This window comes from Poecile atricapillus, chromosome 2 (assembly GCF_030490865.1).
Source record: "Poecile atricapillus isolate bPoeAtr1 chromosome 2, bPoeAtr1.hap1, whole genome shotgun sequence".
NCBI lineage: Eukaryota > Metazoa > Chordata > Aves > Passeriformes > Paridae > Poecile > Poecile atricapillus.
Window position 1 is genome coordinate 2,557,898 of NC_081250.1, and position 25,688 is coordinate 2,583,585.

At 42.6% G+C, this 25,688-nt stretch overlaps 1 protein-coding gene across 5 annotated transcripts; it reads left to right on the plus strand.

Annotated features, from left to right (window-relative positions):
- Positions 1-18: 18 nt before the first annotated feature.
- On the plus strand, positions 19-23,931 carry LOC131576096 (meiosis-specific coiled-coil domain-containing protein MEIOC-like). 5 transcript variants are annotated; one of them, XM_058832435.1, is made up of 11 exons: positions 32-224; positions 4,114-4,238; positions 5,111-5,189; positions 5,599-5,766; positions 7,918-8,033; positions 8,309-8,475; positions 10,355-10,456; positions 11,058-12,852; positions 15,273-15,407; positions 15,499-15,679; positions 17,312-23,931. In XM_058832435.1, the coding sequence occupies exons 5-11, from the start codon at positions 8,010-8,012 to the stop codon at positions 17,563-17,565; spliced, it is 2,658 nt and encodes an 885-aa protein (XP_058688418.1). In that variant the 5' UTR covers positions 32-224; positions 4,114-4,238; positions 5,111-5,189; positions 5,599-5,766; positions 7,918-8,009; the 3' UTR covers positions 17,566-23,931. The 5 variants fall into 5 exon arrangements, with proteins under 5 accessions (XP_058688416.1, XP_058688418.1, XP_058688415.1 ...); XM_058832433.1 differs by lacking the exon at positions 5,111-5,189 and having other exon boundaries at positions 19-114; XM_058832432.1 differs by lacking the exon at positions 5,111-5,189.
- Positions 23,932-25,688: the final 1,757 nt, after the last annotated feature.

Genomic DNA, 25,688 nt, shown 5'->3' on the forward strand with positions numbered 1-25,688 from the left:
AGCTCGGGAAGGGCGGGAGGAGACTGCAATTCCCAGAGTCCTCGCGCATCCTGGCCCCGCGGTGACATCAGAGTTCCATGGCCGGGACTGGCTGGGCAGCGACAGCAGCGAAATGTGAGCTCGGCGTTGTCCCTCGTCCCGCGGGGCCTTTCTGCAGCCCCGCTCCCTGCTCGGGCCGGGCCCCCCGCCCGCCGCTTCGGGAGGCCGTGAGGGAACCGGGGGAGGTGACACCGCGGGGACGGCAGCCCGGCTGCTCCTGTGTGGGATCGGGGATGGGGAGGGCAGCCCGGCTGTTCCCGTGTGGGCTCGGGGATGGGGAGGGCAGCCCGGCTGCTCCCGTGTGGGCTCGGGGATGGGGAGGGCAGCCCGGCTGCTCCCGTGTGGGCTCGGGGATGGGGAGGGCAGCCCGGCTGCTCCTGTGTGGGATCGGGAAGGGCAGCCCGGCTGCTCCCGTGTGGGATCGGTGAGGGCAGCCCGGCTGCTCCCGTGTGGGATCGGTGAGGGCAGCCCGGCTGCTCCCGTGTGGGATCGGGGATGGGGAGGGCAGCCCGGCTGCTCCCGTGTGGGATCGGGGATGGGGAGGGCAGCCCGGCTGCTCCCGTGTGGGATCGGGGATGGGGAGGGCAGCCCGGCTGCTCCCCTGTGCGCTCGGGGACTCGCGGGTCGCGCTTTGCCCGCCGGGGCCGCTCCCCTCCCGCAGCCCCGAGCCCGCCGCTTGCCCGAGCTTCTCCCGCTGCTTTTCCCTCGCTCCGCGGCTCCAGGGGGGTGGAGGAGACGCTTTTCCACAGCCTGGCAACAGAGCGCGTGTGGTAACCGCGGTGCGAGCGGGCACGGGCAGCGGCGGCACCGGCGGGGACGGGCTCGGCTCCTTCCTCGCTGGGCTCCGCCGGGGGCAGGAAAAGCAGCCGGGGAATGGCCGGGGGGAACCAACAGCTGCGCAGGTTGGTCTCGGTGGAAGTTGGCTCTGGCTGCGGGGTGAGGTTTCTGCGCCTCCAGGAGGGATAACCCGGGGGTGTCCGGAGGGATAACCCGGGGGTGTCCAGAAGGATGCTCGGGCTGTCCGAAGGATAACTCAGGGTGTCCGGAAGGATGCTGGTGCTTTGAACAGCTGGAAAATCACCCAGGACAGTGATTTCTGCTCTGTAATGCTTGCTGAGGTTGTTTAGTTTAAAGCAAAGTGTGGTGAGTTACTTTCCTAATAGTGTTCAGTGATTTCTCAGTGCTTTCAAGTGATTCTTTGGTGTAAGTGCCTGACAAAGCCCATATTTCTCCAAACAAGCATCTCGTGGTGCTGAGCACCAGAGTCTCCTAGCAGGAGACTTTAAAAGTCTTTCTCTTTAAAAGTCTTTCTCCAAGTGAATAGGAAACTTGGGAATGCTTGCTGTCATCTCTCCCCTGAGAAGTGTAGTAACTTAACAACCAGGTAATTAAAATATTAAAAACTGGACTGTTTCTTTTTAGAAGCAGTTTAGGTGTTTGATTGATTTGTACTTTAATCTCACAAAGTGAGGAGGAAGTCAAGTGGGAAAAGTGGCTTTATATCTAATTTGAGTAGTCTAATGAAATTAAGACACAAACTTTTTATGTAATATTTAGTGTGTCCTGATCCTTGTGCAGCTGATTTAAAAAGATCTATTTATTTGTCCACATGTTACACCAGTTTGTAAATTCAGAAAGTGTGGGGGTTTCCCCATTCAGCAATGGAGCACTTTTGTGTGTTTTAAGATCTATTTGGAAAGAGTTTGATTAATTGGAATTTAAACTGTACTGGGTAGGTCAGAATGAATTGGGAGAAATATTTTTTAACTCCAGCTGGAATTTTATATTCCTGAACAAAAGGGTTTGTTATTAGTACCAATAATCCTGTTTAACAGCACAGGACATTATCTACAAATCAGGCACTTGAGGTGCCTTTGGATTATTTGACTTTAAAGTGAGTGGAAGTCCAGTAAAAACTCGTTACCTATTTGTTTAATATTCCCTTATGTTTCCCGGGGCTACCAGGAGATAATGGAGTGTGACACGTGACAGGAATTGTAAGTGAAGGTGAATTACATTCCCTTATATTTTCATGGAGCCTGCATAGAAAAATGAAACCTGAAACTTCAGAGTAAGGGTTTCAGTCATTTTTGCATACAGAATACTTAGAAATTGTGTGACTGGAATGTTCAGAGTACTTGTGGCTTTGGACAACAATGAGGAGTGTGTAGAGCTATGAAATCTCTCATTAAAAACAATATTAGTAACTTTTTGAAATAGTTTAAATGAATGGCAGGGCTTTGTTTCTAAACTCTCTGCTGGCTAATTATTTTTTTTTTTTAAATCAAGGATTTCAGTCAGTGAAAGGTGAGGTTATGAATTGGAAGTTTTGATATAAATGTTGCAGAAATGTTCTGTGGGTTTGAGTGGGGATTTTAGGCTCAAGAAGAGGTACCTGACAAAGGCATCACTGCCTTGTTTCAAGGGTGGCAATGAGGAGCAGGTTGGAATCTCTTATCCCCAAAACCTTTCTGCCAAGTGGCTTTGTAAAGCAGATAGGCCTAAATATAAAATGAGTCCAAAAGAAAAAAAAAAAAAAATAAGTGCTAGAGAGAAATACGGATCTCCAAACTTGACACCCGATTCTGGAACTTGTAGGAGGAAATTTTCAGGCCTTCCCTGTTATCTCCCTGAAATACCAAGGTAATGTTTGAAATCCCCTGTTTATTTACCAGTAGTGCAAGAAGCTTCTGTTTGTAGGAGCCACAGACAGGGAGCACAGAAAATCCCATTTTTCTGAAGGGGGCTGGAGCACAGGGACAGCACTCAGACCTGTTTGGAGCAGCTGTGTAAATTTTAAGCTTCCCTCAGATTCCTGTGTGCCTTGTGAAGCCCAAACGCAGCAGCTGCATCAGTTTGGGAGTTTCCCATGATTTCAGGTAGCTCCTGCTTAGAGAGATCAATGAGTTGTTATTTGGGCTTTGGGATATCCCATGAGTGCTTTGTGAAATCCATTTCTAAAGTTGGTTGTGTCCCTGAGGTAATGATTAACCAGATCAATAATGGGTATTGTTAGACAGAAAAATAGCTGATAAAAGGTTGATGTGGCAGGATCCCATTCCTGGTAGCAAAACCCAGATCAGCCAAATCCTCAGTGCTGCAGATTGGGGGAGATCAGCCACAGTGGGATGTGGGTACAGCCTGACATCATCTCCTTCCTTTAGGACAGGAGCAGCTGCTCTGTCAGGTTTTGAGAATAAAAAATTAGGATAAAAGCTAGGAAAAATTAAAATTAGGATGAATTTGGCTGCTGCAAAATTTACCCTAATTTATCCTAATTGTAAAAGCTGCCCTGGGCTTTGCTCAGTCAAAGCTTTGTGGCAGTGAAGATGAAGCTGTAGGTTTGTGTAGGGCATTGATTCGCTGGGGATGTTGTTCTGCTGTGGCCTGGGGATGTCACACACGTGGCAGGGGACAGCCACAGCTGGACACTCCCTTGGAACAGGTCAAAGTGGGTGTGCAGAGAGCGCAGGGAAGGATTTTGGAATTGGAACATTCCACTTGGATTTTGGGAATGTGGGGTTGTTCAGCTTGGAAAAGAGCTCTCAGATGGTCGAGTCCAGCCCTGTCCCCACGTGCCATGTTCAGACACCTTCTGAACAGTGGTGATTCCACCAGTGATGGTGGTGGATTCCACCACTTCCCCGCTCCAAGGCCTGACCACCCTTTCAGGGGAGAAATTTCCCATAAAATTCACCCTGCGCCTCCCCTGGCCCAGCCTGAGGCTGTTCCCTCTCCTCCTGTCCCTGTTCCCTGGGAGCAGAGCCCGACCCCCCTGGCTGTCCCCTTCTGTCAGGGAGTTGTGCAGAGCCAGAAATTCCCCCTGAGCCTTCTTTTCTCCAGGCTGAGCCCCTTTCCCAGCTCCCTCAGGAATTCTCCAGCCCCTTTCCAGCTCCATTCCCTTCCCTGGCAGGATGGATTTCCCCATCTTGCCTTGTGTTAGGGCCGGCTGGGCTGGAGGAGCCCTGGGGCTGTGAGTGGGAGGAGCTAGAAATTAGTTTTATTTGTAAATACAGCTTTTACAGACCTGGTAACTGCTTTTTTTTTTTTTTTATTTTAATTGCTTTTCAACAGGAGAAGTTGGTGTTTAGGAGCCTGATCCTGCCTGCACGCAATGCTGCTCACTCCAGAGGAGAGAACCTGGCTGCTGATAACAAGGACATGGTCCAAGTGCCACCCCTGGGCATTGCCAGCCACAGGTGAGCCCAAAACTGAATTTCTGTGGGGAATCAGAAATAAAAACGCATGTGAGGTGTTTGTTTTGTAGTGAATAAACCACATTACACAAAAACCTCAGCATTTGGAGAGAATATCTCCCAGATGGAGCAGCTTTCTCTGTTTGTGTCAGGGCAGGAGAGCGATCCTCTGCTCATGGAAATCCAGCAGATCCTCCCATGTTCTTCTTGTCTTTGTCAGACTCACCACAAAGTCCTGAAGGAAAACTGCTGGAAGTTACCATGGACCCAAAAAACCCCCCAAAAATATTCATTAGTATGAAATTAATAGCCAGTATTTAGATGCTTGGGTTAAATCAAAATAAACAAATGCCTTGTGAACCTGTGAATATTCTTAGTTGTAACTGGGCAACAGAACCCATATCTTGACCTCATAAATTCATGATTTTTTCCGCCATGATTTTTCTACATATTAATGTTATTCATTACTGTTATTTTAGTTATTTATTCCCACACACAGCCCACCTTAAAAGGTGCTTTGTGAAAATGCCTCTGACCCAGCTAAGAGGGGTCTGGCAAACTTGGCTTCTTTTCCTCAGGAAAAAAAGGTTTCTTGATTCTTTGGCTGCTGAAAAGGAACATTTCCTTTTTCTGCTGCAACAAGTCTTTGTGATGCTGTGAGTTCAGTATTTAGAGGGAAATCTTCAGTTATCTGCCATTTTTATGGTTTTATCCCTGACTAAGAGGTCTGAATAACTGACCTATTTTCTCCCCTGAATTTGATTTTTTATACGTCCTTGTTGCCTGTTTTCTTCTGCTGCTTCATTTCCTGGGAAACCCAAAAAAGCAATTTAGAGATTTCTGGGGTTTTTTTCACTTGTTTTTTTTTTCCCCAGTGGATTTCAGAGAATCCTTGGCAGTGCACCCTGAATGAGTCAGGCAGTCCCACTGTGCTACAGATTAAGATATCCACAGGTGGGAGTTATTAAAAGTCTTAAAAATGCCCCAAATCAGTGCTTTTTTGTGTTTGCTTTATCCTGCCAAGAAACAAAACCCAAGAAATAAACAGGAAATACTTATCCTGCTGAGAAATCAGAGCAGAATACCCTCAGTGTGGATGTGATAACGCTGCAGTGCTGTTGTTTACTGTTATCAGGGATGTTCTTGCAGTGCTCTGGAGCAGGCAAATCCTGCAGTTATCCTTTAGGATAACTGGCTGAAAAAAAAGCCTTTTGGCTAATTTTTGTAAAAAAGCCTTTTGGCTAATTTTAATGCCTTTTTGGAAAACCAAGAACTCTGTCAGGTGGGACTTTGTGTCAATGAAAGGGGTTTCTTCTGATTGTACAAAGAAGCAATATTTAGCTGTGATAATGTTATTTTTCAGCTTATAAAACATCTTTTCAGAGAACTTTTAATCTAATATGATACAGAAGCTCTTCTCATCTCTGAAGAGGAAGAAATCCTGGCACAGATTCCCAGAGAAGCTGGGGCTGCCCCTGGAATCCTTGGAAGGTCAGGTTGGATGGGGTTTGGAGCACCCTGGAAGTTGCAGGTACTTTCCCAACCCAAATAATTCTCTTCCAGTCCCCCAGATGTTCATAACCCTGGCATAATTTAGGATTCTTCATGAAAAATTCCTAAAACTCCTTCCAGGCTGCCTGAGGGTGCATTGCCAGCAGCTCCTGGCATCTCTCAATAACAGCCACAAGTCTTGAACTGCTTCCAGGGCTTTGCTGGACAGCACTGGGAACAAAACACTTCCAGTAATGAGGAAAAACGTGGGAGTGTCCTGCTGTATTCCCAGTGCTGTGGAATCCCAGCAGAGGGAGGATTTTCACAAGATGCAGGTCTCTGTTTCCAGCTGCAGAAGCCTCTGTGTGGAAAATGGCTCGGGCACATCTTTCACCGATTTTGCGGATCACAGAATCCCAGAATAGTTTAGTTTGGAAGGGACCTTAAAAATAATTTATTCCACTCCCTGCCATGGGCAGGGACACCTTCCACTATTCCAGGCTGCCCCAGCCTGGCCCGGGACACTTCCAGGGATGGGGCAGCTTCTCTTGGAATCTGTGCCAGGGCCTCCCCACCCTGACAGGGAACAGCTTTCTCTCAGTGTCTGGTCTAAATCACTTCTTTTTTCATGTCACAGATACCACAACAATATCAAAGAGCTTTGATACTGTTTAATTTCATATATATTTATACAGGAAATCTTAATATTTTTACTAATGAAGTTGTGCTCACCTATTTCTCCTCTAACTTTGGAAGAGAATCTAGGTACAAAGAAATGTGTGAGGCTTTTGGAAATAGCGAGTGGTTTTAGTAAATACTTTTTTTTGACTGCTCCTTCACTGTTTTAATGAAAAAAATTAGTCCAAATGACCTGTCTGGGCTTTAGATGTAGCTTTTTATTGTTGTTTTTGAAGGCAATTCATCAAGACCATGGCTTTCCCAGGATATGCAGGGGAATAAAGTCAAAGCCCTACTGAAGACAGTAGGAGTTATAATTTCTTTCAATTATAGGTTTGGTTTTTTTTTAATTAAAGGTTTTCCCCCCCTTTTATTTCCCAAAAGCAGCATTTAATTAATTGATTTGTAACTTTGAGATTCTGAGTGATTCCATCCTTTTTTTTTTTTTTTTCCTGCTACTTGTTAGAGGTTCCTATGTAAATCCCAGAAGAGAATTTATGTTTGACTGGGTGGCAGAACAGGCTCCAGTGTTTTGGAAGCACTGAGCCTTATCTAGGGTACACGAAGTCCCTCTTCTCCTGGGCTTTTAGACACATTGTCCTGCACAACTCAACATCAGCAGTGATTAATGGCTCTGAAAATAAAGCATAAATCCATTTGTTACAGATCCTATTTTTAATCTGTGCACAAGTATTTTATGCTGGCCAAGGAGCAGGGAGGTTTTTCTCTGTCTGCTGCTTCCTGGAAGCCCAGGCAGCACCAGGGGCTGGGCATTGCCATGGGCTTGCTGCTCAGTTCTCGTGGAATTTTGGCCTTGCTGGATCCTAAGGGATGCCTGTGTTTGTTCAGGAGTCAGTTGGAGCAGAAAGTGTGGGTCACACCCTCCTCCTCCTCCCCTGCAGGGTCAGAATGTCCCTGTGTGAGCTCTTCTTGTGCCTCATTTAATGACATAAATACTGACAGCATTTATATGGAATTTTACAGGATATTTGTGTGGCCTCCACGGGGTCCTTGTACCTCTAATTCTGTTATTTAATAGGGATTGGTCTGGATGTGCAAAATCCGTTCACAGCAAGTGATAAACTGTGTAAACCTTTTAAGTTCAAAAGCATTCTCTGCAGGGTTGTTCTGTCCTGCTCTTGGTGGGAACACACCTGACCAGAGAATATTTCTGTCCCGCCTTTTCAGAAAATACCCAGGAAGGGAGATCTGAGTCTGTGACAGCTTTCACTGGGCCAGGGATTAATAGTAAAGAAGATAAATTAAATTCAGAGAATTCCAGGATGGAAGAGACCTCATATATCATCTGCTCCAGTCTTTCTTGGCATAAATAACCTCCGAATAAATAATTTATTTGTAATATTACTTTCTGCAGCAGTACTTGGCTTTCTTTCTTACCCACATTTTGCTCTGTGGAGTTTCCAGGCACTCCTCCCTTCTTCCCAGGGGCTCTTCACTGGAATATTTTGTGTTTTTGGGGGTTATAACAGGGATGATGGCTCTTGTTTTCCAGAGGGGATGTGTTTGCCTGGGACAGGTGCATTCCCAGTCTCACAGAGCAGGCAATTCTGAACGTGCCACGCCACCACCTAAAATGTGAAACCTATGGAGAATTCCTATTACTGTGCAGTAAGTCAATTCTGTTACCTGCATATTTATTTTCAGAAGACAGATTTGGGTTAATTTATTAATTTTATGAATTAATCATTATTAAATTTGCCTTAATAAGGCAAAGGAGGGAACACGATTTAGACTTTATCCTTTTGGCATGGCTACGTTACGCATTCCCAAAAAATCTGTTTACTTCAGGAAATCAAAGCAAAGCTTTGCCTTGCTGCCTTTACTGCTCACTAGATGAATGTGTAATATTAAAAAGGAAATATTTCTTTCTCTGTTCAATGCAGGTAAACAGCAGGAAGCCAACCATGGACACTCAGTTTTTCTCCCCGTTACTGGGAGCAGTCCCCAGTCCCCCCACGCCTCCGGAGCCCTCCCGGCTGTGCAGCGACTGGCCGGGATGTGCCGAGGATTTTGCATCCCAAACTGCCTTCCAGGAGTGCCCAAAGAAAAGGTATCAGCCTTCCTGCTGTGGCCTCAGGCCTTCTGGGTCACTGGAATTCTTGTGCTAAAGAACAAATGGGGATTTTGGGTATTTTTTCTGGGAGAGTTTCTGGAAACTCAGCGGATTTTCTTTGTTCTGTAATGGTTATTACTGAGGTTTTGAAGAAAAGATGTGTGGGGGTTTTCTTTTTTCCATCTTAAAGCCGAGTGGTGGTGACAGAATATTGCCTTTTTTGGAGGGAATTGGGTGATAGAGACTGACACAGCAGCTCTTGATGAGAAAATGCTCTTTTAATGAGCATTTTTAATACTTCACTGCATTTTTTTTTTTTATCATTTGCTTAATAAGAAAGACAAAATCTGAGGTGGGGAGAAAGCAGAGTCCACTGGCTCACAAGGTGCTGAAAATTAATAGTTAAGGAAGATATATTGCAAAAAACCTTATTTTTTTTTGCTAGTTCCAGTGGGAAGTCTCAGAGTGATGTTCATTTTCGAATAAAAGATCACACAGCTTTGGTGTCAACTGTAAGAGTTAATTTTAAGTAAGGAGTGGCAATTTGCCAGTTAAAGTATTTTCTTAAAGCAGCCTTTAGATTATTGCAAGGTAACTTTAAAGACAAAAAATAGTTATGGAATTAGAGTTAATCCATGTCTACACCCATTCTGAGCCAGCAGATATTCAGAATTTCTTGAGGTCTCCTTAAAAAAAAACAATAGGAAAAGAAAAAACATTGCGATTTGACCAAGACACAGAAAAGATCTGGTTACCAAGTATCAGTTCTGCATTCACAAAACATTTTGAAAAGAGTTTTTGCACTTCAGTGCATCCAAAATTAAATCCAGATCCCTTGGAGAGGAAACTGAGCAGTCATGGAGTAAATCAGGGACTGAGTTAGAAGTGAAACTGGTGAGGTCTTAAAAGCCAGCAGGGTGTAACTTTCACTGATTTTCCCAGTGGCAAGAGATTAAAAAGGTGATTTTTTTAATAAGAGTTTGTCTCACATTTTATTGTCTCTGTTCATCAGAGTCAGTGAGCAATGAAGTGGCAGCTGAGGTGGTTTGGGTAAGGTGGCACCAGGGAAAACTCTGAGATCTTCAGGGACACTGAAAGGAATCAGAACAAGGTGGGGAGGGAAGTTTATTGGAGCAAAACAACGAGGATGGAGGGAAGGAAATCTTTAACAGCATTGTTTTAATTAACTTGTGAGGAAGAGTCAGGAGTCATTATGAGCAACTCGATAAAAATCTAATCTTGCACCTGAAGTAAAAATTAGGTTTGTTTAAAACTTGTGGAAAACCTTGGGTATTTACCAGAGATAGTTAGTTAGTTCTTTTACTAAGTGAGTTCTTTTATTGAGTGAGGAACTAACTGACTTGAGTGAGAAACTAACTAACTTGAGTGAGAAACTAACTTGACCAAGAAAATACTTACTAAAACCCCAAAAGGGCATTAAAAAGTGCTCCAACTTAAGTAAATAAATTATTTTCTGGGATTAACATAATAGGTTTTGAATTATTTGGCAGCAGATAAATTAGAATGCTCCAGACTTTGAGAATATTGATCCTATTTATGCTCTAAACAAGACAGTCAAGGTTTGAAGGAATGTCCATGAAACAGTTTTGTTTCTTGGAAAGAAAGAAAAATTTTTGGTGCTTGGAAAGTCTCTGGTGAAGCAAAAAGGAAAATAATTCTACTTCACTTGGACTATAGAATTCACAAATGCAGGAAGAGATTTCTGTAGAGGGATGCTCAGGATACATTTAATTCAGAACAACTAGAAAATGCTGCTAAAATCAAGGTTTGATTCTCTTCTTCTTGCCTGTTTTGTTTAGGAGAAAAATACTTACTTAAAAGTTTTACTTTGTTGTTTATTTATTTCATTTTTCAGGACACAAATAAATCTTAATTACTCTGGCAATGGGCCTGATATGTTTGGGTTGGTGTCAAGCATTTTAGAGGAGCCAAACAAGCCAGAACAAGCTACAGATTGGTAAGTTTGTTCTGAGAGTTCTTGTCATTTGTGTGCTGGTTTTTATGCCCATTGTCACACAGATATGATACACATTTTTAATTATTTCAGAGTTGAGTAATGACAGCCTTTTAAATCCCCTTAAAATGTGGAGGAGTCTTCACTTGCCAGTAAAAAAACCCACAAAAACCCAAAACTGAACTGTTAAAAATGCAAATTTTTTTGAAGTTTTCCATCACCTTTACAGAATTTGAGGAGGAAATAAAGATGATAATTAATTCTGACTGGTAGGGAGCTGACTGACTACAGTGGAATCTGAGATATTTAATCTTGGATTCCACTGAATCTGAGATTAAATATAAATAAATCCAATTAAATAAAAATAAATCCAAATAAACTCTGCAGTTCTGAAAGTGCATCAGATAAACAGTTGGGTGATGGGATTTCACAGAGCATTTCAGCTGCTGTGGGAATATTCCTCCTGTTTTTGAGGAGAGCTGTGCATGGCTGGTCAATAATGTAAAGCTGGGGAATAACCATTGTGTGAATTGTTTTGTGTGAATTGTTTTAAAGTGAGAAATGTTTTAAATCCTGATGGGAGGATTGTTTAACTCTCTTTCAGGAATTCTCTATCCAGATTGTTTCCCCCTCTCTGGGCACCTGATCTGGGCAGCAATGGGGAGTTCCCAGGGCTCCCAGCTCAGCACTGTGTCCAAAACAAGGATTTCCCCGGCTTGCTGGGCACCAGCTGCCATCAGGAACCCCTGCAGGAGCCTCCTGATGTGGAGATGCTGCACAGAGGTCTGGGAGACCTTCAGCTCCTCGAGTCTTGGCTCTCTCCCCGTGCTCATCCCAGCAACGCCCCAACGAACGCTTACCCTGAGAATTCCTCTTGGCAGAACAGCACCACAGCTCCCCAGGAAGGGTTTTCCTTCCCAAGTGGGAGCTGGAACCAGCATCTGTGCACTTACGACCACGGGAGGTTAAATGGAGCCTATGAAAAATGTGGCTCCAGTTTTAGCCCTTTTTCTCCTCAGAACAGGATGAAGGAAAGCCCCAGCGTGCAGAAGGAGCTTTGGAAAAACGAAAGAGCAAGAGGAAAAGCTCTGAAAAATTATGCTCAAGGACAAATTAAGTATTCCCCTGATCTTTCCAATCAGCCTGGTGATAACTCTTGGGATAAAGTATCCCAGGACAGCCAGCTGTTCTCTAAAAGATGTGAAAACTTCACAGCTGCTCACAAACTGCAGTCACCTGTCCATCCATCACTTCATTTCTTCAATCAACCCACTAAGGAAAATAATTTTTCTGGAGGAACAGGCAGAAAACCCCAGGAAAGCCATGTGCAAAATGGCCATCGTGGCTTTACTTTGGGGGATGCTTTTAATAATAATAATAATGAGTGTAAAGTGAATATGGGCCCTAAGGAAAGTTCTCATGTAGCTGGATATGATTTACCTGTGAAAAATGCTGTGCAAAACGGGAGTTATTCCTCGTACCAGGGGTGTGCGTGGCTGGATGGGAAAAGCCTGGCAGCTGCATCTGAAATTCCATGTGGAAAACAAATGGCCACGAGCCCCCAGTCCTCATCAGGGGTTTCCACCATGTCAGGGGGCTCTCCCACCCACCAGCCTTTCACACAGCCCTCCTACTACCCCCAGCTCCTTCCCGCCCTCCCTCCCAGGAAAGATGGGAGGTTACAAACATCCAATGGAATTCCCAGTCATTTGGGGGTTCCTCATTTCGTCTCAGAGAGCCAGAAGCAGGTGAGATCCGTTGGAAGATCGCAGGAGGATGCCGGGATGAGTAAAGAGGGGAGGCGCCGCAAATTCCCGGTTCGTTTTTCGCCCGACTGGTTCGTGCAGCAGAAAGCTGCAGGTGGAGACCCTGCTGAGAAATACCACAGGTTCCCAAAAAGGCAGAGCCAGGAAAGTGGCAATAAAGATGACAGAAGAGGTAGAACGAATTGGATCCCTCATTTGGGATCTGCAGCTCCAAACCGCCAGCCCTTTGACGCGTTTCCAAAAAAGCACGAGCAGAATGGTGGCAGCTTGTCAGATTTCATCAATCCTTCTCTGCTTCCTTCTTTCCCATTCATGTCTGATTTTAAACAAAATCCCAGCTTCCCTCCGTTTAATCACCAACTGCTCTCATCAGGAAATAATTTTAATTTCCCTCCACCACCGTTTCCATTCTCGGACCTTGTTGATCTTTTTCACTGCGATGACTTTAACCCCTTGAGTCCCTTCATCAGTGACATCTTCTCTGGGGAAATCCCTGCCCCCTGCTTTGCCTTTCCAACCCCATTTAACAAGTACAGAGCTCCCAGGAGCCGCAGTGGCCCCGCTAACGAGCTCCACGTCCGACTGGAGGAGTGCTACGAGCAGTGGAGAGCTCTGGAGAAGGAGAGGAAGAAGGTAAAACACAGTTGGTGATGATTCCTGATAAAGACTTGGCTGGTTTTAAGAGAGAAAGTTTTATGGTGTTTCTTCTTTGTTGGGGGTTTTTGGTCTTTTGTTTTGTTTTGTTTTTTTATGGTTGGTTTGGGTTATTTTGGGGTTATTTTTGTTGGTTTGGGTTTTTACTGTCAGTGATACAGCCACAGCTTTCTCTTTTTTTTTTTTTTTTTCTTCCTTGTTGTAGTAAATCTCTGGCTTTAGTAAAAAAGAAAATGAAGTAACTAATCCTGGGCACCCTCCATTTGTCTGTAGAGAAAACCTACAGTGTTTTGTTTGTTCCCAAAGGAAATTTCAGCTTATGCTCTTCTCATTACGGTCACTTTCCTGCCTCAGGCTCATTCCCAGAACTGTTGGCAGGGAAGGATCTCGCTGATAATGAGGGTATTGCACTTGGGAATGAAAGCTCTGTGCTCTAAAGAAGCAGGAAGAGCGTTCCTAAGAGGAGTCAAATCCCTGAATTCCGTGCCAGGTCTCAGAAAATGAATTGTCCATAACCCCTGGTTCTAATTATGCACCCAGTCCTTGGCTGCTTCCACGTGTGAGAAACCTCCTGGTCATTGGAAAAAGGTGTCTGAGCAAACAGATCTGGGAAACACCTTTTGCTTTCCATCATCAGCTGTGGGACCTTGCTAATGGACTTTTGGAATTGTGAATGGAAGTGCCTGTGCTGCTCTCCAATGGATGCCTTTAAACAAGACTCCTCTCTGCCTGTCTGGCCTTCCAGGAATTCTCTGGAAGTGAGAAAGGGATGATTCTTGCTCCAGTGTTTCCTGTTCTCAGGCAGGATTTGGGACAATTAAGTAATTTACAAAGACCAAGTCACAGTTTTTGTCTCCTGCTTTTTATTTCTTCATTAAAGGAGGGTTGTTTATCCTCGTACTTATTAATCAAAGGGGCTTTATTGACCCTTTGATCGGGTCCATTCCAAGTGATCCAGTTTTATCCCAGTGAGCTGCTCTGGGTTGCTCAGGGCGTTCTGTGGTTACAGAATATAAACTGTTCTCAGTCCTCCAAGCCAGCTGCCATAGCCTGGCTGCCATTCCTGCAGCCAAACCACATTCCTCAGGAGGGGATGACTGCAAGAAGATGGAAACTCCCCCTGGGATTTGATTTAATTCTCTCCACCTTGTCTGATCACTTTCAGCTCTCTGAAACCTGTTCATTGCAGCTTTGGGGTCACAGCTTATCATAAACCCCACTTTTCCAGGGATCTCACACTTAAAGCATTTTCACAAGTTAGGAATTGTATGCAATATTAAATGTGCATGTAATTTAGTTAATTGCTTATTAGCTGTAATTCTTAGGTAATTCTGGTGTCATTATAAGAATCCATGACCCTTTCTCTGTCCTTTTATTTTCTGGATGCTTTTTGGGCTCCTCAGATGATGAGTACAGGTGGAGTCAGCTCTTGTTATCCATGTTGGACCAGGGCAGGGACTAAATAATGTGGAAGTAAAGCAATAAGAGAAGGACTTCCTCTCAAATTCAGTACAAATACACACAGTGGGAATGTGGAATTAGCCTTGCCTTGAATGGCAGTGCAGCACCTGACTCCTCTCTCCTACATCCATGGTACCCTGGAGGAGGAAGGACATAAGGAATCTACTGCTAGCTGTGTCTTTTTTACTCCATGTGTAAGAATTTCCTATCCAAAAATAGTTTTGGTGATGTTTAGTCACTGTCTGTGTTAGACACTGGCTGAGCCACTTCTCAGCAGAAGTTTGGCTGTTGTGTTAAAGATTTTCTCTGTTAAAGAGGTGGTACCAGTTTGTGTTAAATGTGGTTTCATCCTGATGCACTTGAGATGTGATTTATGCTGCTGCTATCCCCTGGTTCTGTTTGTTTAATAACCATAACATGTGACATTTGAGAGAAGCAGTGAGAGGTGTTGAACTCTGAGGGAGAGCTGAATTAGAGAAATATTCCTGCGAGGAAGCTGGAGGAGGCTTTTGGCAAGGCCATGTAGTGATAGGTCAAGGGGAATGACTTTAAACCAGAAGAGGGCAGGGTTAGATTAGATTTGGGAAGAAATTTTTGCTGTGAGGGTGGTGGGACCCTGGCACAGGGTGCCCAGAGCAGCTGTGGCTGCCCCTGGATCCCTGGAAGTGTCCCAGGCCAGGTTAGACAGGGTTTGGAGCAGCCTGGGACAGTGGGAGGTGTCCCTGCCCGTGGTAAGGGGTGGAATGAGATGAGCTTTAAGGTCCCTTCCAAGCCAAACCATTCTGGGATATTTGGGAATGTTTTTCTGTCAAGGCAGACAGAAGTTGCTAGGGCGCTCACTGCTAATCCACTCGAAAATTCCAAACAGCGCCAAAAACCAGATTGATGCCATTGTACTAATTTCAAGCACTCACACTGACAAATCATTTCCTTTTCAGACTGAGGCTGACCTTGCAAGACACTTCCCAGGGCAGCACATCTCCAGCTCCAGCACCTTCCCCATGTCCCGACTCCCTGCGAACCCATCCCGCGTGGATCGCCTGATCGTCGACCAGTCCCGCGAGCGAGCCAGGGTAGGCCTGGTGGAGCTGCAGTTCCTGCAGTTCCTTCAGGATTTGTTTGTTTATCAACCAGTGCTCAGTGATTTTTGGTGTTTTCTGCCAGGTGCTGGTGCTGATAGGAAGAATGGAGAGGCTTTGTGGTGCTCCCGTGCACAGGAACATCTCCAGGACCTTGGAGCTTCACCTGGAAGCCATTCAGGTGACCCAGGCACGTCGGAAGGATGAGATTGGGAATGCTGCAAACCCCCAGAGTCATGGGGTGTCACGCTATAACAACGAGAAAGGTAGTGCTGCCTGTTCCTGGAGCCCTCAAAGCTTTTTCAGGGATTAAGTTCTGAATATGTTCCACTAAAAATGTAAATTTGCAATGCACAGCAATTCTTGTCACCTTGGCAAAAGAAAATTTGCAAATACTCTCTTGTTGCTTTTTAAGACTTTAAATTACTTTGAGTTCTATTGGGTTTTTTTGTTATTTTCCGTTTACTAGTTTAAAAACTTTGAAATTTTTTCCTCTTGACTAGGTGACAACTGTAAAAACTCCTCAGTGACATTATATAGCCATAAGTGGTTGTCCTAAAGCAAAAATGTGCTCGTTTTTTAAGCAAGTAGAATTATTTCCTGATATGGCTAAAGTTTTTCTCTTCAGCTTATAAAATAATAACAGAATTGCTAGTTTTGTGCAAATCAATTGTCTATCTTACCTAAATCACAAACCCACCAGGAATGACATTCCATGTTTCCCAAATGCTGTTGAAGTAAAGCCAGAATAACCTGTAGCAGCACTAAACGTGGCAATTTATGATTTGGGGTTAAGGATTATATTACTTCTCTTGAGAAAATCCCTGTGACTCCTTACTGCTGAAGTGGGCAGGGAGGTTCCTTTGGCTGTGGAATAGCTCTTGTGGGGGAAAGATAAGATGGAAAGAGAACCAAAATGTTTTGCTTTTGCAATTCAGGTGCCAAAAATTAAAATACAAAATGAATGTAAAGTGTCATGCCCTTAAAACAATAGTCCTACATGCAAACTGAATTTTAAAATGACTCCTAAAACTTCCATGTGACTTCAACTCCAAGTGGGAGTCAGGAAGAGTAGAAGGAAGGTTCTTGGCCAGGCAGGAGAAGTAGGACAGTGGTTAAGTGGATGGTTATGATTAGATTTAATGCCAATACAGCATCCAAATATTGCCAACATACAGCTCAATCATCAGTTACAAGGAGTTGTGGAATCATCAGGTCCTGGTCCCTCCTGCTGAGTCACAGGTTTTGGGGAGATCCCCTCCCTTCCTGAATTCCCAGAGAAGTGAAGGAGCAGCTCAATCCCAGATTTCATCACCAATCTGTGTCTGAAGGGTTGTAGTATCAGCAGTTTTGGCTGGAAATGTGCAGGTTTGCAATCCCTGGCCTTGCAGGATTCATAGTTGCAAACAAATCCCCTGTGGAGCTGCTTTAAGATTTCATCTCTGTATTCGACCAGATCTTTGTGCTTTTACTCACCCATCCAAAAATCAGTGCTCCTTTCTTCCTGCAAAATCAAAAAACTGCTTGCAGCCTCAGCAGACCAGTTTGCCCAGTGTCCACCAGCATTTTGGACCCTTTTGCAGCATTTTGGACCCTTTTGCAGCATTTTGGACCCTTTTGCAGCATTTTGGACCCTTTTGCAGCATTTTGGACCCTTTTGCAGCATTTTGGACCCTTTTGCAGCATTTTGGACCCTTTTGCAGCATTTTGGACCCTTCTTGCACTGACAATTCACGTGAGATGTTGTAGCTGTCATTAATGGTGCAGCTCCAGCTGCTCCTTGAGCACGATTTGCTCCAGGCTGTGAGTTGAACAAATTTATGCAATTTTAGAAAAAGAAAATATATAAATTGATAACATTTCCAGGCTTGTCCACTGATGTGTTTTTCCTGTTGCAGATGTGCTGGCCCTGGCAGCTGCCCTGCGAGCCCTGGCTGGTGCCACACGCAGGGCCCGCACCGCGCTCTGGTGCGCGCTTCAGGGGACTCTGCCAAAATCCCCTCCAGCCAGACCCCAAAATCAGCAGCTTCTCCTTCAAGGGACACTGCAAGAGCTTTGTCCTTCAAGCACAAGCACCCAGGAGAAGAGCAGCGTGGAGCACAAAAGCAGAGGAAGTGAAAAAGCTGAGGAAGCGGCGAAGATTTTGGAATAAGCGCAGATGATAAAAGGAAAGCTGAGGATGGGGAGGGAAGGGCTCAGGTCCTGCCCAGCACCGGGAGAGGTGGATTTCATAGGATGTCAGGAAGTAAAAAGGGTTAATTAAGGTGCCTGCTCAGTGCAGTTGTGGTACTGGAATTCTGGTGTGGAGAGACACAGCTTGTGGTGGTGTCAGTGCAGTTTTTCTGCTGCTGAGAATTTCGAGGTTCCGAGGAGCTGAACGAGAGCTGAGCATTTCCTCCACCCAAAGCTCTGAGTCCCATCAGGACCTGAGCAACCAGAGCATGGTAGAGCTTAATTCTCCTTTTCTTTTGCTCAGTGAGACAATTTAGCACATTTAAAGGTCCTCAATAATCGTTCAGGGTTTGTTTATTTTTATTTTTTGCACCACGTGTAGTTCTTTCCAGAGCCAAAGCGATCACTGAATAGTTTTCACTGTGTTGGGAGCAATCCATGCTGCTGTGGTGGTGGCTTTTGGTGACAGATTTTCCCTCAGTTTGGCAGGAATAATCAGTGTTCAGTGCTGGTTGTGTGACAGGCTTCAGCAGTTGTGCTGCCAGTTCAGTTTTCCAGCAAAACCGCTGTAAACCGAGCTTTTTCCATTGAATTGCCCGCTTTGGTTTTTCCACTCAAAAAGTGGATTTTGTAGCTTTGCAGTGTGAACTGCATGGAAATGCACATTAGCAGGTGGTAGAAAACTCGCTCAGGATTAGAAATTAGGTTTATTGGTTCCTCAGTGGGTTGAAAACCAGTAACAATATAACATAGAATGCACTTAATTAAAGTAACTATTATTTGTTATTAATATATGTTCATGGTACTATAATTTTTCTCAGACACATTCCATATTTATTTTAATGTCTCCATTGAATGTTTATTTAAAAATCTATTTTAGTAATAGGAAGTTAAATATTTTGCCAAATCTTCCGAATAATCAGATTTAAGGATTTACTCAGGAACTCTGTATAGTATTATATAAATATACACGTGGTATATAGGGATTTTTTTGGGAAAGGGATGTTTGCAAAATATTTACACAAAACTAAGTACTAGGTTACCAAAGCTGTTTCACTGATCATTTTTTTGGTGTGGAAGGTTTCATATATTTAATTGCTGTTAATTAGTCTCCACTGTATGGCTTAGACAATCAGAGTGTGGTTGTTCAAGGTGAAAATTAGTAAAGAATCATTAACTCAAGGTGTGATCTTAGGGCATTTAGGAATATTTTAATGGTTTAACAACTGTCTTACTATTACACAATCTCCTAGCATGTACTAATAATTAAGGTTATTGAGTGTCAGGATATTAATGAACAGCTTTGGAGAGCAGTTCTTGGGTTAAAAGTGAATTAAGTTGGGGATATAAGCAAAATTTGAAGGACAAAAATGAAGATTTTTATATCATGTGGTGTTCAGTGTCAAATTTGACATTTTTGTGGGTAATTATAGAACTGTTCCCATATATATTTGTACTTGCAAAAGTGTTCCAAATGCAGTTGTGTAGTTCTGGATCTGTGGATGTTTCTAGAGCAGATTTTGTCTCAGTAGTGCCACCCTTAACTCTGTTGGGGCGTGGAAATTTGTAGCTAAAATTTACCCAGGCCTCATTGCAATCCACCAAGTTTAAAAGCTAAAGTAGATAGAAATTAGATTCTTACTACAGCAAAATTATGTTTTTTCCCCTAAAGAAAGTGAATTTCACTTAACAGATTATTTTCAGCCTTAACAAACAGATACCAGAGTTATTTTAGTGTTTTCTCTGTGTGCACATGCAATTTATTTGCACAAACTGATTTAAGAAGGGTCAGTCTGCATTTGTGAAACTGATTGTGCTCCACAGTTTAAAAGGGGAGTTTGCAGTATTTCAGTTTGTGGGTGATTTGGAGGTGTAATTACCCAAATTAAAATTAATTTACCATTGCTGTACTGACAGGAAATCAGAATTTGAGAGTCTGAATCTTGGGGTTTTTTCTGTTTACAGAACCAGGACTGTTTTGTAGTGGTTTAGGGTATAATTGGTTCTTATAGTACTGCTCATCTGTTAATTAATGATCTTAATTAGTTCATAGTTAATGTGCCTTTAACAGCCTCACTTTTCCAGAGTGTTAAAAAGCTGTGTGGTCTCTTCTGGTTCTGATTTCAGTTTAAAAATGCATTTTAAAGGGTTACACGTGGCTGCACGTGACTGTAATCAACACACATTGTTAATTATGTTAATTGCACAGACGAGATCATCCAGGTTTGGGTTCTTTAAGGAGCTCTGTGCCTCTGGAATGTCCCCCTGGATCATGTGCCCGGGTCAGGTGCTCCTTGTCATGCCCCACAAATGCTCCTGTTTCACTTTGCCTCGTTCTTTTTTCTTCACAAAAACTCCAGCTCTTCAAACAAAAATGATTTATTTTTATTGTTTTTTTAGTGCCCTTTTATTTAAATGAGTTTGTTATGGACAGTATCAGACCTACAATGAGTTTTGTCTTCAGTTCTTAATTTCTGCTCTGCTTCTCTTGTTTTATTACAAATTCTTTTGCATTTTAAGGGAAAAAACCCCACTTTATTTTGTGTAACACTTTATTAAACCCACTTTATTTTGTAAAATAACACCTGGAGCTGCAGCAGCTCTGTCATAATTTTTGCTGCCTTGTGTTTAATTTGGCAACAAGGTACAAATTCTGCAAGTCTTGCACTGTTTTTTTTTGGTGTGAATAAGCACAAGTACGATGCTTGTGGCTTTAGGGACTAATTGTATTCACATTTTACTGACTTCAGGGAAAGCAGAATTGAGGTTTTGGGTCACACTTAAGCCAAAGAGGTGGTTTTGATTTGGAGTGAGGTTTGATTTCTGGAGAGAAAAAAACAAATTCCCCTTTCCCTCCCCATTTTGAGAAGCAGTCAGGTAAAATTCAGTTTATTCCCTTTTTTCCCCACTTCTACCCCTCCACTCAGCTTTCTTGAGATTTAATGGGGTGTTTTTTCCCTGTTTTGATTTATACTTTTTAAATTTTGGGGGTGAGATGAAGAAGGTGGCAGAGTTGTAGCCAGTCCTGGTGGCAGGGATTGCTCCAGCTGAAATCAATACTCAGTTGTCCCTTTTTGAGTCAGGATTATTATCAGGTGCTTTTTGAGGGTTGGTAGTGAATCTTTAATGCTTTAAAATCACAGATTGGTAGTCCAGCACAACACAGACTTAAGAATTACAATTATTTCTGTGTAAATAACTGGAGGTTTTTGGTGATTCAACCTTTTTAATTCCCAGAAGGGAGGCCAACAGCAGGGAAAGAACTCTTCATTCTTTTTTTTTTTTCTGGTTATAGGTTTTATATCCCTGTTTTTCTGTATCCACAGGGTCCCTCTGGCAGTGAAGTTGCTCTGATGCTATTTATATAAACTAAAAATGGGTATTAATTTGTTATTTCCATTAGAGCAGCATGCAGGGAAGGTTATTTAAGTTCGTGGTGCTTGTGGCCTTTTCAGGAGTGGGTGACATTTCGTTCACAAACTGCTGCTATTGGATTTTATCCTTTCCAAACTGAATATTTTTCTTTGCTGCTGGCATTTACCACCCCACCAATATTTTTGTCTTCTTTTCTGTTTTGCCATTTCTTCTTGTTTTGTTTATTTGTTTTATTTATTTATTTTTTTGTCTCTTTTTTGTTTCACATTCCTGGGCATGTGAAATTTGGAAATTATTTCCCTTAGGACTGCTGCTGTAGTTCACAATAAGTCTTTTATGGTTATTCCTGGTTGTTTTTCTTGGAGGGAAAGGTTTAAGGTGGGGATTACGTGAGTGAGAGGCTTTGTTGAGGTTATTTCTTTTTTTCAGAGAAGTGTGAGGATCCCCCAGGTTTTTGTGGAAAACTCCTGGGCACTTTTCCAGAGGTGACCACCAGCACAACTTCCTGGGATTGTCTTTGATCTGCAACCCTTTTTTGGGGGGATATAAAGGAGGAAAAGGGAGCTTCAAGAAGGAAGGAGCCTCCAGGAGCCCAAATTCCAGTGGAGAGGCTTATTCTTTTGGTTTCCATGGTCAGGAAGGGTCGAGGGACCAGGAATCCTCTCTTGAATCAAGATTCTTTTCCCCATTGGATGCTGTCAGGGTGCAGCTGCTGAGATTTTGGGCAGAGTTGGCTTCTGCTTCACTAAGTCACCATGAAGTCATAGCTCTGATTCTGCAGGAAGCTGGATTTTTTTTCTGTTTAAATACTGTAAAAATTATGCAACAAACAGACCTTAAGCCTATATGCTTATTTTTTAAAAAAAATCTATTTTTACCTGCTCTGGTAGCTGGATATTGGAATTTTATTTTTTTTTATTTTTTTTCCTATTCTTTGATTGAGAGCTGCAATTTTGGCAAATACTTCATAGTGGCACCAGCCCAAAGCACAGTTTTTGGGGATTTTGTTCTTTATATCTTTATTTCTGTGGCAGAGTATGTGATTTTAGCTGCAGAACTAAATGTTCAATTCTTTACAGCCACAGTCTGCTACAGATTTATTTATTTTTCCCAATGGAGTCGTTAAAGGTGGAAGAACTTTGGGTTCTTGATTGTTTAGTGTTCATAGATTGAGCCAGGAGCAGGGAGCCCTTCACATCAGTCAATATGAGGGCAGTTGACTGTGGAATATGTATTTTAATTATTATTTTGGAATAATTAGGCTGCTGAAGAGCTGAGTGTGGTTCTGTTCCCACTGAAGGCACAGCTTTTTAAGAGATTTCTGTCTGGATTTGGCTTTGTTGCTTTACCTTGAGCTCAGGAGCTCGTTAACCACAAGCTCAGCGTTCACCTTGAACATTTATCATTAAATGTTAATGATAAATCATTTATCTCTGGAGGGATGAGTTCCCAGCCTCTTTTTTTAAGGATCCTTGGAATTAGCTGGGATAATTTTGCTTTCTCTTCAAGCTGAGGAATGTATCTGCTGCAGAAACTGGGGCTGTTTCTGGGAATTTTCACACCTCCTTTTCTCCTGTTCTGCTTGGAGGGAAATAGAGCCTTAACCATGCTGAGACCTTGATTTATTCCCTGTGCAGTTCATCCATGGCAGTCACCAGCACTTTATTTTTTCTTTGGTTTGTAGCACTTGAGATGTCTGATTTTTTATCAATTTTTTTTTTTTTTTCTGGTAGAGAACTGCTTTGTAATTTTCTAAAATAAAATAATAACTTTGCCAAGCGAATTTATCAGTGATATAGAATGGAAGGTCCTTATTTTTCTTCATTAGCAATACTGTAATCAAAGGTGCAGAATAATGTGTTTAATGTACATGTCTGTGCTGTTAGAGATTGAAAATATATTGGGTTAGGAGCAACTTTGAAACAAATTGAGGAACTGGAGTTCTAAATCCTCTTTGCTTGTTGCCAAATGAGCTTTAAAAAGGTAAATATTTGCATATAGAGTATTAAAAAAAAAAAAAAAGCACTGGTTAGAGAATAAATCAAAGTAAAAATCATTGCCAGACAAAGATTGCTTTATGTTTTTTACTGAATAAAACACAACTTGTTTATGCACAGTAGTAACTTAATGAGCGTAGTTTTTTCACAGAATTAGGCTGTTTCCAAGATAGAGATGGGAAAAATAAGTTTCCTTTTATTTTTTATGACAGATATCTAAAGATGAATAGCATCTATATTTTAATATTACTGTTTGGTGTCTGAAGTGTATAATTTATGTGTGTGTTGGTCAAACTCATTTCCTTAAAATATCCCATTTTACACTGCTAGTGAAATATTACTGAAGGAGATTTTAGTTGAGCCCAGCAGAAATATGTGAAATTATAACTTAGCTTTAAAAAAGCAAATTGTTGATTATGCAAGATTCTTAATCATTAATCAATTTAGGCTTATTTAAGTGTTTCTGTAAAACAACTGTGGATGTTTGAACGCTGCAAAAATCTTACTTCTACCTCTTGTGTAACATCCTTAAAATTCCCCTTCACACATGTACTCTGATGCCACAGGGTGTTGGTGCACCTTAACTTGGGAATTTCATCTGCTTTTCCTTTCATTTTATTTTATTTTTGTTATTGTGGAACACCAGGATGCCTTGTTATATCCACCTGTGTCGATTGGGTTTGTGTTTCATGTGTGAGAGTCTTCAGACCTAGGAGAATTCTGTAATAAATCATGGCCAGTGTAATTTTCTGGTATTTTCTATGTACGTGGTTTGATTCCTTTTATTTAAATAATCACCTGTGTTGTGTGGATGTCCCTAATAAATAGCAAAGGCTTATTTACATCAACTCACACTGTTTTCTCAGCTGCTGAATTTCAGTTTGGTAACTCTGCCTTGGAAAGACCTGTTGTGTGTTCATGACAGAAATTAAAATCCTTCGTGATTTTTGTGGCTGCTTTTATTGTCTTAATTCTCTGCAAGAAGGGGAAGTTTGGGCAGTTCTTGGACTTGGGGATGAGGGATCTCTTGGATCACCCAGAAAATTCAGATTTGCTTCGGGTAGTTGGGAGTAAAGGGCAGACTTGAAAGGACTTTAAGGGATGTTGTGGGGGGGAATTGGGATGAATTTGGCACTTTTTCTCAAAATAAATTGTTGGCAGAGATCAGAAGCACAAGTCAAGAACTGCTCAGGTAACAACAGAATTTGGCTGGTTTGTCCTCTGGAGTTGTGTGATGTTCTAAACCTTGACAAGAAAAAGTTTCTTGCTTTAGAGTTTAAAATTTAAAAGCTTTTTTTTTTTCTTTTCTGGTGGCAGGCAGAAAAAATAATTGATTGTTTTTCATTGGTGGAGAAGTTATAAAAATATCCACAGAGCTTTGTATAATCTAAAGATGTAATTTTGAGGCGTTTCCATCTTCAGCTGACCCTGTACACGTCAAATATCCCAAATCAGCCCTTCTGAGCAGGTTCCTGTTGTTGTTGCTGTTTGGACACGTGTTTTATAAATGAGTTTTGGAGACACTGCCAAGAAACCTCCTTTTTTCTCCTCTTTTTCCAGAGAGGAGGGGATTTCCAGAGCAGATCATGAGAGAAACATCCCTTCCCTGACAGGCATCTCTGCTTTTATTTCACTGCAGCTTGGTTGCTTTGATACTTGTTCCAAAACACCTGTGGTGGAATAAATGCAACTATTTTAGTGGGACTGTGCTGGCAGCTGGCCAGTGGAGATGCTTTGGAAAACAGGCACAGGGAAATGTGTTCTTCCCAAATGAGTCTGATAACATCCAGTGTTTTACGTTGATTTTTAAATTATATTAATCAAAAGTGTTTTAAATCCACATTTGTGTGACAGGCTGGGCTTTGTGAAGCCGTGAAATTCAGTTGTGCTGCTCTGATTTGAGTAATAGTGCCATGTAAAAAATAAAATCTGCGTTTCCACAGTACCAACTCCTTCCACTTGCTGAGGAGACTGGATGATCTGGAGCTGATGAATCAGGTTAGTTAGTTAAATATTTAATTAAAGAGCGTTGGTTTGCAGAAGTAGGGAATTTAGATAAATGGGGAAAGAAAAAAAATAATAAAAAAGTGGTTTCTGCTGTTGCTTGTGGTAGAGAATTCCCATATCCTTGTGCCTCGGGTAGGTCATGACTGAAGGAGCTGTGGGGACATTCTGACTTTCAGAAAGCATTTATGATAGCACACAGCTTTAACTTTGCTGAGAAATGTTGGTTTGAGGGATGTAGATGGATTTCAGAGCCAAGAGAAGTCACTTGGTTATATCCCAGAATGGTTTGGGTTGGAAGGGATCTTACATCTCAACTTATTCCACCTCCTGTAGGGACACCTCTCACTATCCCAGGCTGCTCCAAACCCTGTCCAGCACAGCCTGGAATAATCTCTCATCAATAATTAGAAGATGAAGTGTCCTCTGGTGGGTTTTCAATCTCAGGCTCTGTTGCATTCAGTTTTTCAGCTCATCCTCTTCTATAAATCCACAGCTTCCTCCCTCTCAGGAGCTGTTCCTCACCTCTGTTCCTGCTGTGCTATGTTGAATGACAGAGTTCCCTTGGTTCCTCATGGCTTTTCAGGGTAGCTTTTATCAATTCTTGAAGCAAATGGGGAAGAATTCAAGGTCTGATGGAGTTTAATCAATAAAATTGTACCAGCATGACCCTGGAAGCTCAAGGATTCAAGCTGTAATCACTTAGATTTGAAAAATAAGATGGGTG

What these genes read in the sequence shown, in the direction of transcription:
- LOC131576096 (XM_058832433.1), top strand. Translation starts at nt 8,010, where the DNA reads ATGGAGAATTCCTATTACTGTGCA. An exon ending in CCAGAACAAGCTACAGATTG is followed by an intron (nt 10,457 to 11,057) that starts GTAAGTTTGTTC and finishes ACTCTCTTTCAG; the next exon opens with GAATTCTCTATCCAGATTGT. An exon ending in AGTCCCGCGAGCGAGCCAGG is followed by an intron (nt 15,408 to 15,498) that starts GTAGGCCTGGTG and finishes GTTTTCTGCCAG; the next exon opens with GTGCTGGTGCTGATAGGAAG.